Raw genomic sequence first — 12,833 nt, 5'->3', positions numbered from 1 at the left:
TACTCTGGAGGAGCGGGGGGGGGGGGGCCATGTGGGATGTAGACATGATTAGAGGTATGGTTGGCAGTGGGACCCCCAGCTGTTCCTCAAACGTCTCACAGGAAAAATAAATAAAATAAAACACTTCCACTCATATTTTACGCTTTTATTTTCTATTCTGTTTTCAGCAACAGCATCAAATATGATATTGACTTCCTGTATCTCCTTACAGAAACAGGAAGTGAAGTTTTTGATCTGTACAGACGTGGCGGCCAGGGGCATCGACATCCACGGAGTCCCCTACGGTGAGACAAACACACAGACCATGAGATTAACACACAGACCATGAGATTAACACAGAAACACAACACAGACCATGAGATTAACACACAGACCATGAGATTAACACATAAACACAACACAGACCATGAGATTAACACAAAGACCATGAGATTAACACAGAAACACAACACAGACCATGAGATTAACACAGAAACACAACACAGACCATGAGATTAACACAGACCATGAGATTAACACAGACCATGAGATTAACACACAGACCATGAGATTAACACACAGACCATGAGATTAACACAGAAACACAACACAGACCATGAGATTAACACAGACCATGAGATTAACACACAGACCATGAGATTAAAACACAGACCATGAGATTAAAACACAGACCATGAGATTAAAACACAGACCATGAGATTAAAACACAGACCATGAGATTAAAACACAGACCATGAGATTAAAACACAGACCATGAGATTAACACAGAAACACAACACAGACCATGAGATTAACACACAGACCATGAGATTAACACACAGACCATGAGATTAACAGAGAAACACAACACAGACCATGAGATTAACAGAGAAACACAACACAGACCTTGAGATTAACAGAGAAACACAACACAGACCATGAGATTAACACAGACCATGAGATTAAAACACAGACCATGAGATTAACACAGACCATGAGATTAACAGAGAAACACAACACAGACCATGAGATTAACACACAGACCATGAGATTAACAGAGAAACACAACACAGACCATGAGATTAACACACAGACCATGAGATTAACAGAGAAACACAACACAGACCATGAGATTAACACACAGACCATGAGATCAACACACAGACCATGAGATTAACACACAGACCATGAGATTAACACACAGACCATGAGATTAACACAGAAACACAACACAGACCATGAGATTAACACAGAAACACAACACAGACACAGACAGAACCTCATTTTCAGGTCCAAGTCGTCCTGTTGCTTTTAATCCATTTTGACCCTGTTCAATGTGTTCCAGTGATCAACGTGACTCTGCCAGATGAGAAGCAGAACTATGTCCATCGTATCGGCAGAGTGGGGAGAGCAGAGAGGTCAGTAATATCTAGTCTGGTGGGGAGAGAGAGAGAGAGAGGTCAGTAATATCTAGTCTAGTGGGGAGAGAGAGAGAACAGAGAGGTCAGTAATATCTAGTCTGGTGGGGAGAGAGAGAGAGAGAGGTCAGTAATATCTAGTCTGGTGGGGAGAGAGAGAGAGAGAGAGGTCAGTAATATCTAGTCTGGTGGAGAGAGAGAACAGAGAGGTCAGTAATATCTAGTCTGGTGGGGAGAGAGAGAGCATAGAGGTCAGTAATATCTAGTCTGGTGGAGAGAGAGAGAGAACAGAGAGGTCAGTAATATCTAGTCTGGTGGGGAGAGAGAGAGAACAGAGAGGTCAGTAATATCTAGTCTGGTGGGGAGAGAGAGAGAGAGGTCAGTAATATCTAGTCTGGTGGGGAGAGAGAGAGAGAACAGAGAGGTCAGTAATATCTAGTCTGGTGGGGAGAGAGAGAGCAGAGAGGTCAGTAATATCTAGTCTGGTGGGGAGAGAGAGAGAGAGAGAGAGGTCAGTAATATCTAGTCTGGTGGGGAGAGAGAGAACAGAGAGGTCAGTAATATCTAGTCTGGTGGGGAGAGAGAGAGAGAGAGGTCAGTAATATCTAGTCTGGTGGAGAGAGAGAGAACAGAGAGGTCAGTAATATCTAGTCTGGTGGAGAGAGAGAGAGAGAGTTCAGTAATATCTAGTCTGGTGGAGAGAGAGAGAGAGAGGTCAGTAATATCTAGTCTGGTGGAGAGAGAGAGAGAGAGGTCAGTAATATCTAGTCTGGTGGAGAGAGAGAGAGAACAGAGAGGTCAGTAATATCTAGTCTGGTGGGGAGAGAGAGAGAGAGGTCAGTAATATCTAGTCTGGTGGAGAGAGAGAGAGAACAGAGAGGTCAGTAATATCTAGTCTGGTGGAGAGAGAGAGAACAGAGAGGTCAGTAATATCTAGTCTGGTGGAGAGAGAGAGAACAGAGAGGTCAGTAATATCTAGTCTGGTGGAGAGAGAGAGAGAACAGAGAGGTCAGTAATATCTAGTCTGGTGGAGAGAGAGAGAGAACAGAGGTCAGTAATATCTAGTCTGGTGGAGAGAGAACAGAGAGGTCAGTAATATCTAGTCTGGTGGGGGGAGAGAGAGAGAGAGAGAGGTCAGTAATATCTAGTCTGGTGGAGAGAGAGAGAGAACAGAGAGGTCAGTAATATCTAGTCTGGTGGAGAGAGAGAGAACAGAGAGGTCAGTAATATCTAGTCTGGTGGAGAGAGAGAGAACAGAGAGGTCAGTAATATCTAGTCTGGTGGAGAGAGAGAGAGAACAGAGAGGTCAGTAATATCTAGTCTGGTGGAGAGAGAGAGAGAACAGAGAGGTCAGTAATATCTAGTCTGGTGGAGAGAGAGAGAGAACAGAGAGGTCAGTAATATCTAGTCTGGTGGAGAGAGAGAGAGAACAGAGAGGTCAGTAATATCTAGTCTGGTGGGGAGAGAGAGAACAGAGAGGTCAGTAATATCTATTCTGGTGGAGAGAGAGAACAGAGGGGTCAGTAATATCTAGTCTGGTGGAGAGAGAGAACAGAGAGGTCAGTAATATCTAGTCTGGTAGAGAGAGAGAACAGAGAGGTCAGTAATATCTAGTCTGGTAGAGAGAGAGAGAGAGAGAGAGGTCTGTAATATCTAGTCTGGTAGAGAGAGAGAGAGAGAGGTCTGTAATATCTAGTCTGAATCTGTGTTGACGATGCTTTTTAGTTCTAAACTAGGTTTCATCTGTCTGGGAAAACCACATCTAGAAAAAGTCAAGTTTCTCTTCATCTTTTAGGATGGGGTTGGCCATCTCTCTCGTTGCCATGGAGAAGGAGAAGGTAAGGCCATCAGTCAGAATATTTGTTGTAATTCTGTCAGGTCCACAGGTGGCTGACTCATTCTGTCTGTAGGTGTGGTACCATACGTGTGCTAACCGGGGCAGAGGGTGTCACAACACCAGGCTGAAGGAGGAGGGAGGATGTACCATCTGGTACAATGAGAAGGAGGTGAGGAAACCAATACTACCCCTGTTCCTCTGCTCTTCATACTCCCACCTTCCATTCTCTCTCTCTCTGTGTCGCTCTCGGTCCTCGCTCTCTCGGTCCTCGCTCTCTCGCTCCCCTCTCCCTCGCTCTACCCCCTCTCCCTCGCTCTACCCCCTCTCCCTCGCTCTACCCCCTCTCCCTCTCTCTCCCTCTCTCGCTCCACCCCCCCCCCCTCTCTCTCGCTCCACCCCCTCTCCCCCTCTCTCTCTCCACCCCCCCCCCCCCCCCTCTCTCTCCGTTCCTTAGCTCCTGTCTGATGTAGAGGAGCATTTAAAGTGTACCATCACCCAGTGTGACCCCCCCCCCCTCTCTCTCTCTCCACCCCCCCCCCCCCCCCCCCCCCTCTCTCTCTCTCTCCACCCCCCCCCTCTCTCTCTCTCCGTTCCTCAGCTCCTGTCTGATGTAGAGGAGCATTTAAAGTGTACCATCACCCAGTGTGACCCCCCCCCCCCCTCTCTCTCTACACCCCCCCTCTCTCTCTCTCCACCCCCCCCTCTCTCTCCACCCCCCCCTCTCTCTCTCTCCGTTCCTCATCTCCTGTCTGATGTAGAGGAGCATTTAAAGTGTACCATCACCCAGTGTGACCCCCCCCCCCCTCTCTCCGTTCCTTAGCTCCTGTCTGATGTAGAGGAGCATTTAAAGTGTACCATCACCCAGTGTGAACCGGACATCAAGGTTCCTGTGGACGACTTTGACGGCAAGGTGACCTACGGCAAGCGCAGAGCAGCAGCAGGTGTGTGTTAGACGGGATCGCTACGGGCGTTTTATATACACTACAGATGGTGAAGCGTGATTCATCCCTCCCAGAGAACAGGTTTCCACTGTTCCAGAGCTTTACACCACACCAGCCAACGCTTGGCACGGCGCATGGCGATCTAAGGCTTGGCACGGCGCATGGCGATCTAAGGCTTGGCACGGCGCATGGCGATCTAAGGCTTGTGTGTCGCTGCTCGGCCGCGGAAACCCACTTTACGGCGGGGCCGTTGTTACTCCTAGACATTTCCACTTCACAACACTGCCAATGTTTGTCTATGGAGATTGCATGGCTGTGTGCTCGATTTTATACACCTCTCAGCAACGGGTGTGGCTGAAATAGAATTCACTAAGTTGAAGAAATGTCCATTCTTTTGTGTATATATAATTTAAAGCTTGGTTCATAACAGCTCTCTGTCTCTCTCACCAGGTGGTAACTATAGTGGTCATGTGGCTGCGTTGGCTCCTACAGTTCAGGAGCTGGCCAATCTGGAGAGAGAAGCTCAGACCTCCTTCCTACATCTGGGGTACCTGCCCAACCAGCTGTTCAAAGCCTTCTGAAAACACACCTGCCGGTCTAGATACGCAGTTACACCTGGGCTGACATCAACCAACTTAACGTCCTGCTTCCTGTCTACACACACACACACCTGTTCTGACTGCCTGTACAGTGTGCAGGTCTTCCAAAGAGAAGAGACTAGCGTAGCGGCTAAAAGCTAAACCAACACATCGCTGTAGTTTTGATTTTAGTGCCTGAAGCACGAGCTGTCAGAGTTCAACAAGTCTCTGGTTGGAGACGAGATGGTCCAGGGTCTGGAGATAAATGTTGTGACTAAAATGAGTTATTATTTCCCTTCTAAAGGATTCATTTAATAAAATGACCTTAAAATGATTTGAGTTTGATCTGTTAAAATAAAGCGTCAAATTAAACCGTGTTGTTTTTTGGTATCATTCCACCGATTCACCCCAAAACAAGGTCAATAAAACTGAGAAACACAACGTCTGTAGGTTTCACAACTTGATCTTACCTAGAAGACGTCTCCAGTACCTAGATGTACCTTTTACTACCAGGAACTAGATGTACCTACTAATACCAGGAACTACGGTCTACGGGACCTAGAGGGAACTACGGTCTACGGGACCTAGAGGGAACTACGGTCTACGGGACCTAGAGGGAACTACGGTCTACGGGACCTAGAGGGAACTACGGTCTACGGGACCTAGAGGGAACTACGGTCTACGGGACCTAGAGGGAACTACGGTCTACGGGACCTAGAGGGAACTACGGTCTACGGGACCTAGATGGAACTACGGTCTACGGGACCTAGAGGGAACTACGGTCTACGGGACCTAGAGGGAACTACGGTCTACGGGACCTAGAGGGAACTACGGTCTACGGGACCTAGAGGGAACTACGGTCTACGGGACCTAGAGGGAACTGCGGTCTACGGGACCTAGAGGGAACTGCGGTCTACGGGACCTAGAGGGAACTGCGGTCTACGGGACCTAGAGGGAACTGCGGTCTACGGGACCTAGAGGGAACTGCGGTCTACGGGACCTAGATTGAACTGCGGTCTACGGGACCTAGAGGGAACTGCGGTCTACGGGACCTAGAGGGAACTGCGGTCTACGGGACCTAGAGGGAACTGCGGTCTACGGGACCTAGAGGGAACTGCGGTCTACGGGACCTAGAGGGAACTGCGGTCTACGGGACCTAGAGGGAACTGCGGTCTACGGGACCTAGATGGAACTACGGTCTACGGGACCTAGATGTACCAACGGTCTACGGGACCTAGATGGAACTACGGTCTACGGGACCTAGATGGAACTACGGTCTACGGGACCTATATGGAACTACGGTCTACGGGACCTAGATGGAACTACGGTCTACGGGACCTAGATGGAACTACGGTCTACGGGACCTAGATTGAACTACGGTCTACGGGACCTAGATGGAACTACGGTCTACGGGACCTAGATGGAACTACGGTCTACGGGACCTAGATGGAACTACGGTCTACGGGACCTAGATGGAACTACGGTCTACGGGACCTAGAGGGAACTACGGTCTACGGGACCTAGAGGGAACTACGGTCTACGGGACCTAGAGGGAACTACGGTCTACGGGACCTAGAGGGAACTACGGTCTACGGGACCTAGATGGAACTACGGTCTACGGGACCTAGATGGAACTACGGTCTACGGGACCTAGAGGGAACTACGGTCTACGGGACCTAGATGGAACTACGGTCTACGGGACCTAGATGGAACTACGGTCTACGGGACCTAGATGGAACTACGGTCTACGGGACCTAGATGGAACTACGGTCTACGGGACCTAGATGGAACTACGGTCTACGGGACCTAGATGTACCAACGGTCTACGGGACCTAGATGTACCAACGGTCTACGGGACCTAGATGTACCAACGGTCTACAGGACCTAGATGTACCAACGGTCTACAGGACCTAGATGATGCAGTGCTTTTGTTCAGGGACTGGGAGACTAGTGAAGCACGGTGGTGGCAGCCACATGCTGTGGGGATGTTGTTCAGGGACTGGGAGACTAGTGAAGCATGGTGTTGGCAGCATCATGCTGTGGGGATGTTGTTCAGGGACTGGGAGGCTAGTGAAGCATGGTGGTGGCAGCATCATGCTGTGGGGATGTTGTTTAGGGACTGGGAGACTAGTGAAGCACGGTGGTGGCAGCATCATTCTGTGGGGATGTTGTTCAGGGACTGGGAGACTAGTGAAGCATGGTGGTGGCAGCATCATGCTGTGGGGATGTTGTTCAGGGACTGGGAGGCTAGTGAAGCATGGTGGTGGCAGCATCATGCTGTGGGGATATTGTTCAGCGGCAGGGACTGGGAGACTAGTGAAGCATGGTGGTGGCAGCATCATGCTGTGCGGATGTTGTTCAGGGACTGGGAGACTAGTGAAGCATGGTGGTGGCAGCATCATGCTGTGGGGATGTTGTTTAGGGACTGGGAGACTAGTGAAGCATGGTGGTGGCAGCATCATGCTGTGGGGATGTTGTTTATGGATTGGGAGACTAGTGAAGCACGGTGGTGGCAGCATCATGCTGTGGGGATGTTGTTCAGGGACTGGGAGACTAGTGAAGCATGGTGGTGGCAGCATCATGCTGTGCGGATGTTGTTCAGGGACTGGGAAACTAGTGAAGCATGGTGGTGGCAGCATCATGCTGTGGGGATGTTGTTCAGGGACTGGGAGGCTAGTGAAGGATGGTGGTGGCAGCATCATGCTGTGGGGATGTTGTTCAGCGGCAGGGACTGGGAGACTAGTGAAGCATGGTGGTGGCAGCATCATGCTGTGCGGATGTTGTTCAGGGACTGGGAGACTAGTGAAGCATGGTGGTGGCAGCATCATGCTGTGGGGATGTTGTTTAGGGACTGGGAGACTAGTAAAGCACGGTGGTGGCAGCATCATGCTGTGGGGATGTTGTTCAGGGACTGGGAGACTAGTGAATCATGGTGGTGGCAGCATCATGCTGTGGGGATGTTTTTTCAGCGGCAGGAACTGGGAGACTAGTCAGGATCGAGGGAAAGATGAACGGAGCAAAGTGCAGAGAGCTCCTTGATGAAAACCTGCTCCAGGACCTCAGACTGGGGCAACAATTTACCTTCCAGCAGGAAAACAACCCTAAGCACACAGCCAAGACAACGCAGGAATGGCTTCGGGACAAGGCTCTGAATGTCCTTGAGTGACCCAGCCAGAACCCAGACTTGAACCCGATCAAACATCTCTGAAGAGACCAGAAAATAGCTGTGCAGCAACGCTCCCCAGTTCTTTTTTTTTTTGTTTGTACATTTGTCAACATTTCTAAAAACCTGTTTTTTGCTTTGGCAACTACTGTATGTAGATTGAGGGGATAGAAATCTTTATCCATTTTATAATAAGGTTGTAACGTAACAAAATGTGGAAACAGTCAAAGGGTCTGAATACTTTCCAAATGGACTGTATGTAAAATACCAGAAATAATTCCACCCAATTCCACTAGAGGGCGTCCTTTAATCTCTTCAGAACAACTGACGGAGAATGATACACATTTTATAGTCAACCATTTCATGCCTATTATGTACTGAGTGCAGTGGTTGTTGTTCTCTGCGACGGCTTCTGGAGAGAGGTCGTTTTTGAGATCTGGTTTGGCCATAACATATATTCGCAAATGTTATGCTTGATTGTGGCTGACACTCCAATGTTCAGATGAAGGGAATGAAATTGTCTACCCAGTGTCTCCCAACGGTAGATCGCCAGCTAACAGCGTCTCCCATCCCACCTACCAGTAACTCATCAAGTAATCTGTTCCATCACAAAACTGTCATTAACAAGCTCCTGGTTTCTATCCAATCAAAGCCACATTATCCCACCCCTGGTTAGCCACTATTGGCTTACAAAAGACAAGCATAACATGCTAGACATTTATAGAATAAATCCTAGTTTCATGATGAAGTCAAAGTCAAGGAAAATGATTGATTTTTATCTGATATCTAATATAATTGTATTATTTAATGCATTTTTAGAATAAATCAGATCTAGTTTGATGATTTTGTGACAAAGGGAGAATTAGTTATTGATTTGTAACATATCCCTGATAACTGTAATCACTCTTAGAGACTTACCCAGAAAGACTTGCGGCTGTAATCACTCTTAGAGACTTACCCAGAAAGACTCACGGCTGTAATCACTCTTAGAGACTTACCCAGAAAGACTCCCGGCTGTAATCACTCTTAGAGACTTACCCAGAAAGACTCACGGCTGTAATCGCTCTTAGAGACTTACCCAGAAAGACTCACGGCTGTAATCGCTCTTAGAGACTTACCCAGAAAGACTCACGGCTGTAATCACTCTTAGAGACTTACCCAGAAAGACTCACGGCTGTAATCGCTCTTAGAGACTTACCCAGAAAGACTCACGGCTGTAATCACTCTTAGAGACTTACCCAGAAAGACTCACGGCTGTAATCACTTCCAAAGGTGATTCCAACATGTATCGACTCAGTGGTGTGAATACTTATGTAAATGATATTTCTGTATTTCATTTAATATATTGGCAAACATTTCTAAAATAAAAATCACTTAGTTATTATGGTGTATTGTGTGTTGATGGGTGAGAGGAACACGTTGAATTCAGCCTGTAACAGGAACACGTTGAATTCAGCCTGTGACAGGAACACGTTGAATTCAGCCTGTAACAGGAACACGTTGAATTCAGCCTGTAACAGGAACACGTTGAATTCAGCCTGTAACAGGAACACGTTGAATTCAGCCTGTAACAGGAACACGTTGAATTCAGCCTGTAACAGGAACACGTTGAATTCAGCCTGTAACAGGAACACGTTGAATTCAGCCTGTAACAGGAACACGTTGAATTCAGCCTGTAACAGGAACACGTTGAATTCAGCCTGTAACAGGAACACGTTGAATTCAGCCTGTAACAGGAACACGTTGAATTCAGCCTGTAACAGGAACACGTTGAATTCAGCCTGTAACAGGAACACGTTGAATAAGTCTAAGGGTATGAGGGGGATTTTGTTTCTCAGAGTTAATTTTAGACATTTTTTATTTCACATCCATTAAGTAGAGACTAAAATAACAATTTCAGCTTTAAATATTTCTTTAATTTCTAAAGCATTCGTTTGAATTCCACTGTTTTTGTCACCGAGATATTTGACATGCTGCTATGTATTAAACTTACAAAAGTCTTGAAAATTATCAAATATTTCATGTTTTAAAAACAAAATGGAAACTAGAAACTAGTGGAAAGTATTCAGACCCCTGGACTTTTTCCACATTTCGTTAGTTTTATTTTAAAAAACACAATACCCCTTAATGACCAAGCAAAAACAGGTTTAGACATTTACCTCAGTACTTTGTTGAAGCACCTTTGGCAGCGATTACAGCCTCCAGTCTTCTTAGGTATGATGCTACAAGCTTGGCACACCTGTATTTGGGGAGCTTCTCCCATTCTCCTCTGCAGATCCTCTCAAGCTCTGTCAGGTTGGATGGGGAGCGTCGCTGCACAGCTATTTTCAGGTCTCTCCAGAGATGTTCGATCGGGTTCAAGTCCGGGCTCTGGCTGGGCCACTCAAGGACATTCAGTGACTTGTCCTGAAGCCTCTCATGCGTTGTCTTGGCTGTGTGCTTAGTGTCGTTGTCCTGTTAGAAGGTGAACCAGTCTGCAGAAATGTGTTGGTACCCTTCTACGGATAATTTGAATGAATCCATTTTAGAATAAGACTGTAACGTAACAAAATGTGGAAAAACGTCAAGGGGTCTGAATACTTTCCGAAAGCTGTTGTAGAAAATATATCTACCAGTCAAAAGGTTTAGGACACACTTTCTCATTCAAGGGTTTTTCTTTATTTTTACTATTTTCTACATTGTAGAATAATAGTGAAGACATCAACACTATGAAATAACACATATGGAATCATGTAGTAACCAAAAAAGTGTTTAACAAATATTAGATAATGCATAAACCATTCGTTGCTTCTGTTTTTTACCGAGCCGGCGTGACAGGTAGGGGTGGTATACAGAAGACAGCCCTATTTGGTTAAAGACCAAGTCCATATTATGGAAAGAACAGCTCAAATAAGCAAAGAGAAACGACAGTCCATCATTACTTTAAGACATGAAGGTCTATCTTCCAACCTGACAGAGCTTGAGAGGATCTGCAGAGAAGATTGGGAGAAAGTCCCCAAATACAGGTGTGCCAAGTTTGTAGCGCCATACCCAAGAAGACTTGAGGCTGTAATCGCTGACAAAGGTGCTTCAACAAAATACTGAGTAAAGGGTCTGAATACTTATGTAAATGTGATAGTTCCGTTTTTTATTTGTAATACATTTACAAACATTTCTAAAAACATGTTTTTGCCCTGTCATTATGGTGTATTGTGATGTCATTATGGGGTATTGTGATGTCATTATGGGGTATTGTGATGTCATTATGGGGTATTGGGATGTCATTATGGGGTATTGGGATGTCATTATGGGGTATTGTGATGTCATTATGGGGTATTGTGATGTCATTATGGGGTATTGGGATGTCATTATGGGGTATTGTGATGTCATTATGGGGTATTGTGATGTCATTATGGGGTATTGGGATGTCATTATGGGGTATTGTGATGTCATTATGGGGTATTGTGATGTCATTATGGGGTATTGTTATGTCATTATGGGGTATCGTGATGTCATTATGGGGTATCGTGATGTCATTATGGGGTATTGTGTTTGATTGATGAGGGAAAAAACAAATTTAGGGGTCTGAATACTTTCCGGAGGCACTGTATATAAATATATATATGTATTTGCACTACTTATTGTTTGGCGGGTTTTAACATGAAACATTTCCTTTAACAAGATGGACGATAGAGAGAGTTTTGAGGCCGAGTATGGATCTGCGCTTATAAATAACGTTCTTAGAATGTTCTCTGAACGTTTTCTTGTGGATTTTATGTAAAGTTTTCTCACGATAAATTGAAATAGAACCTGTGGGAAAACGTTGTTCAGAAAAGACTAAAATTACCACTGAAGAACTTTCTCTGAGCTACTTGAGAACATTCCCAATGTCGAAACCACTAAAACATTATCAACATTGAAATTAAATGTAACTATGTTTGAACGTTTAGGAAACGTTCTGTTGAAGTAAAGAAATACCAAGAAAATATATATATATATCCTGCCCCATTCCCAGAAAGTTGTGGGAATGTTGTATAAGGACGCTCTCAGCAATCTCTAAGAAACATATGGTTCTCAGAACGTTATATGCTAACTGGGGAGTGTCTAAACTGTGCTGTCATCTGACTGACTGACTGGCCAGGCATAGCAACATAAAGCATTCCCCCAGCGCTTGACTGATGTTGCCGTTAGGTTGCAGCGAGCGGATGAGAGACAGACAGACAGAGACAGACAGGAACCAAAGGACACAGTGAATCTAAACGGGCTGATACTGTGAGAGATACAGCCTCTGTCACTCTCTCTCTCTCCCGCTGTCTCTCTGATCACTGAATCCACCAGAGGAAAGAGACAGAGAGAGAGAGAGAGAGACAGAGCAACTGTGAGAGAGAGCGACAGAGTGACAGAGAGAGAGGGGGGGGGCTAAAAATATATGGAGAGGAAAATTACAGGAGTGAGAGGACAGAGAGAGAAGGAAGGAAAAAGAGGGGGAGTGGAGAACAATGTCTGCATCATGTTGCCATTTTCTCCATGAGAGAAAGATCAGCTTTATTGGCATGTTTATCTCAGACATAGACCAGTAGCATATGGTTTGTTTTTCATGTTTCAGATCAATCCGTTTGTGATTATATGAATAACCATGTAAAACTCCTCTGGTTATCATCTTATAGCTTCCAAATATGCCAATATTAGTTGTCATACACAACAGCGGTCTGATATGACGGACAGACAGACAGAACGACACAGACAGAAAGAACGACAGACAGACAGAACGACACAGACAGACAGAACGACAGAGATAGAAAGAACGATAGAACAACAGACAGAAAAAATGACAGACAGAACAGAACAACAGACAGACATAACAACGACAGACAGACAGAAAGAACGACAGACAGACATAACAACGACAGACAGACAGACAGACAGAACGACAGACAG

The 12,833-nt window shown here is 45.9% G+C and overlaps 1 protein-coding gene across 2 annotated transcripts in view; it reads left to right on the top strand.

Moving 5' to 3' along the window:
* The window catches only part of LOC139407441 (ATP-dependent RNA helicase DDX1-like), a 35,412-nt gene extending 30,285 nt beyond the window's left edge, over positions 1–5,127 (top strand). The window contains exons 21-26 of one of the 2 annotated variants that reach the window (XM_071151233.1): positions 212–284; positions 1,325–1,397; positions 3,193–3,235; positions 3,308–3,403; positions 4,055–4,175; positions 4,626–5,127. In XM_071151233.1, coding sequence (XP_071007334.1) covers positions 212–284; positions 1,325–1,397; positions 3,193–3,235; positions 3,308–3,403; positions 4,055–4,175; positions 4,626–4,756 — 537 coding nt within the window. In that variant the 3' untranslated portion in view covers positions 4,757–5,127. The remainder of the gene's footprint in view (positions 1–211; positions 285–1,324; positions 1,398–3,192; positions 3,236–3,307; positions 3,404–4,054; positions 4,176–4,625) is intronic. The other variant, XM_071151234.1, reaches the window with a different exon arrangement.
* The last annotated feature ends 7,706 nt before the right edge of the window (positions 5,128–12,833 follow it).

Source organism: Oncorhynchus clarkii, chromosome 4 (assembly GCF_045791955.1).
Source record: "Oncorhynchus clarkii lewisi isolate Uvic-CL-2024 chromosome 4, UVic_Ocla_1.0, whole genome shotgun sequence".
NCBI lineage: Eukaryota > Metazoa > Chordata > Actinopteri > Salmoniformes > Salmonidae > Oncorhynchus > Oncorhynchus clarkii.
This window is presented reverse-complemented; position numbering and strand designations above follow the sequence as displayed.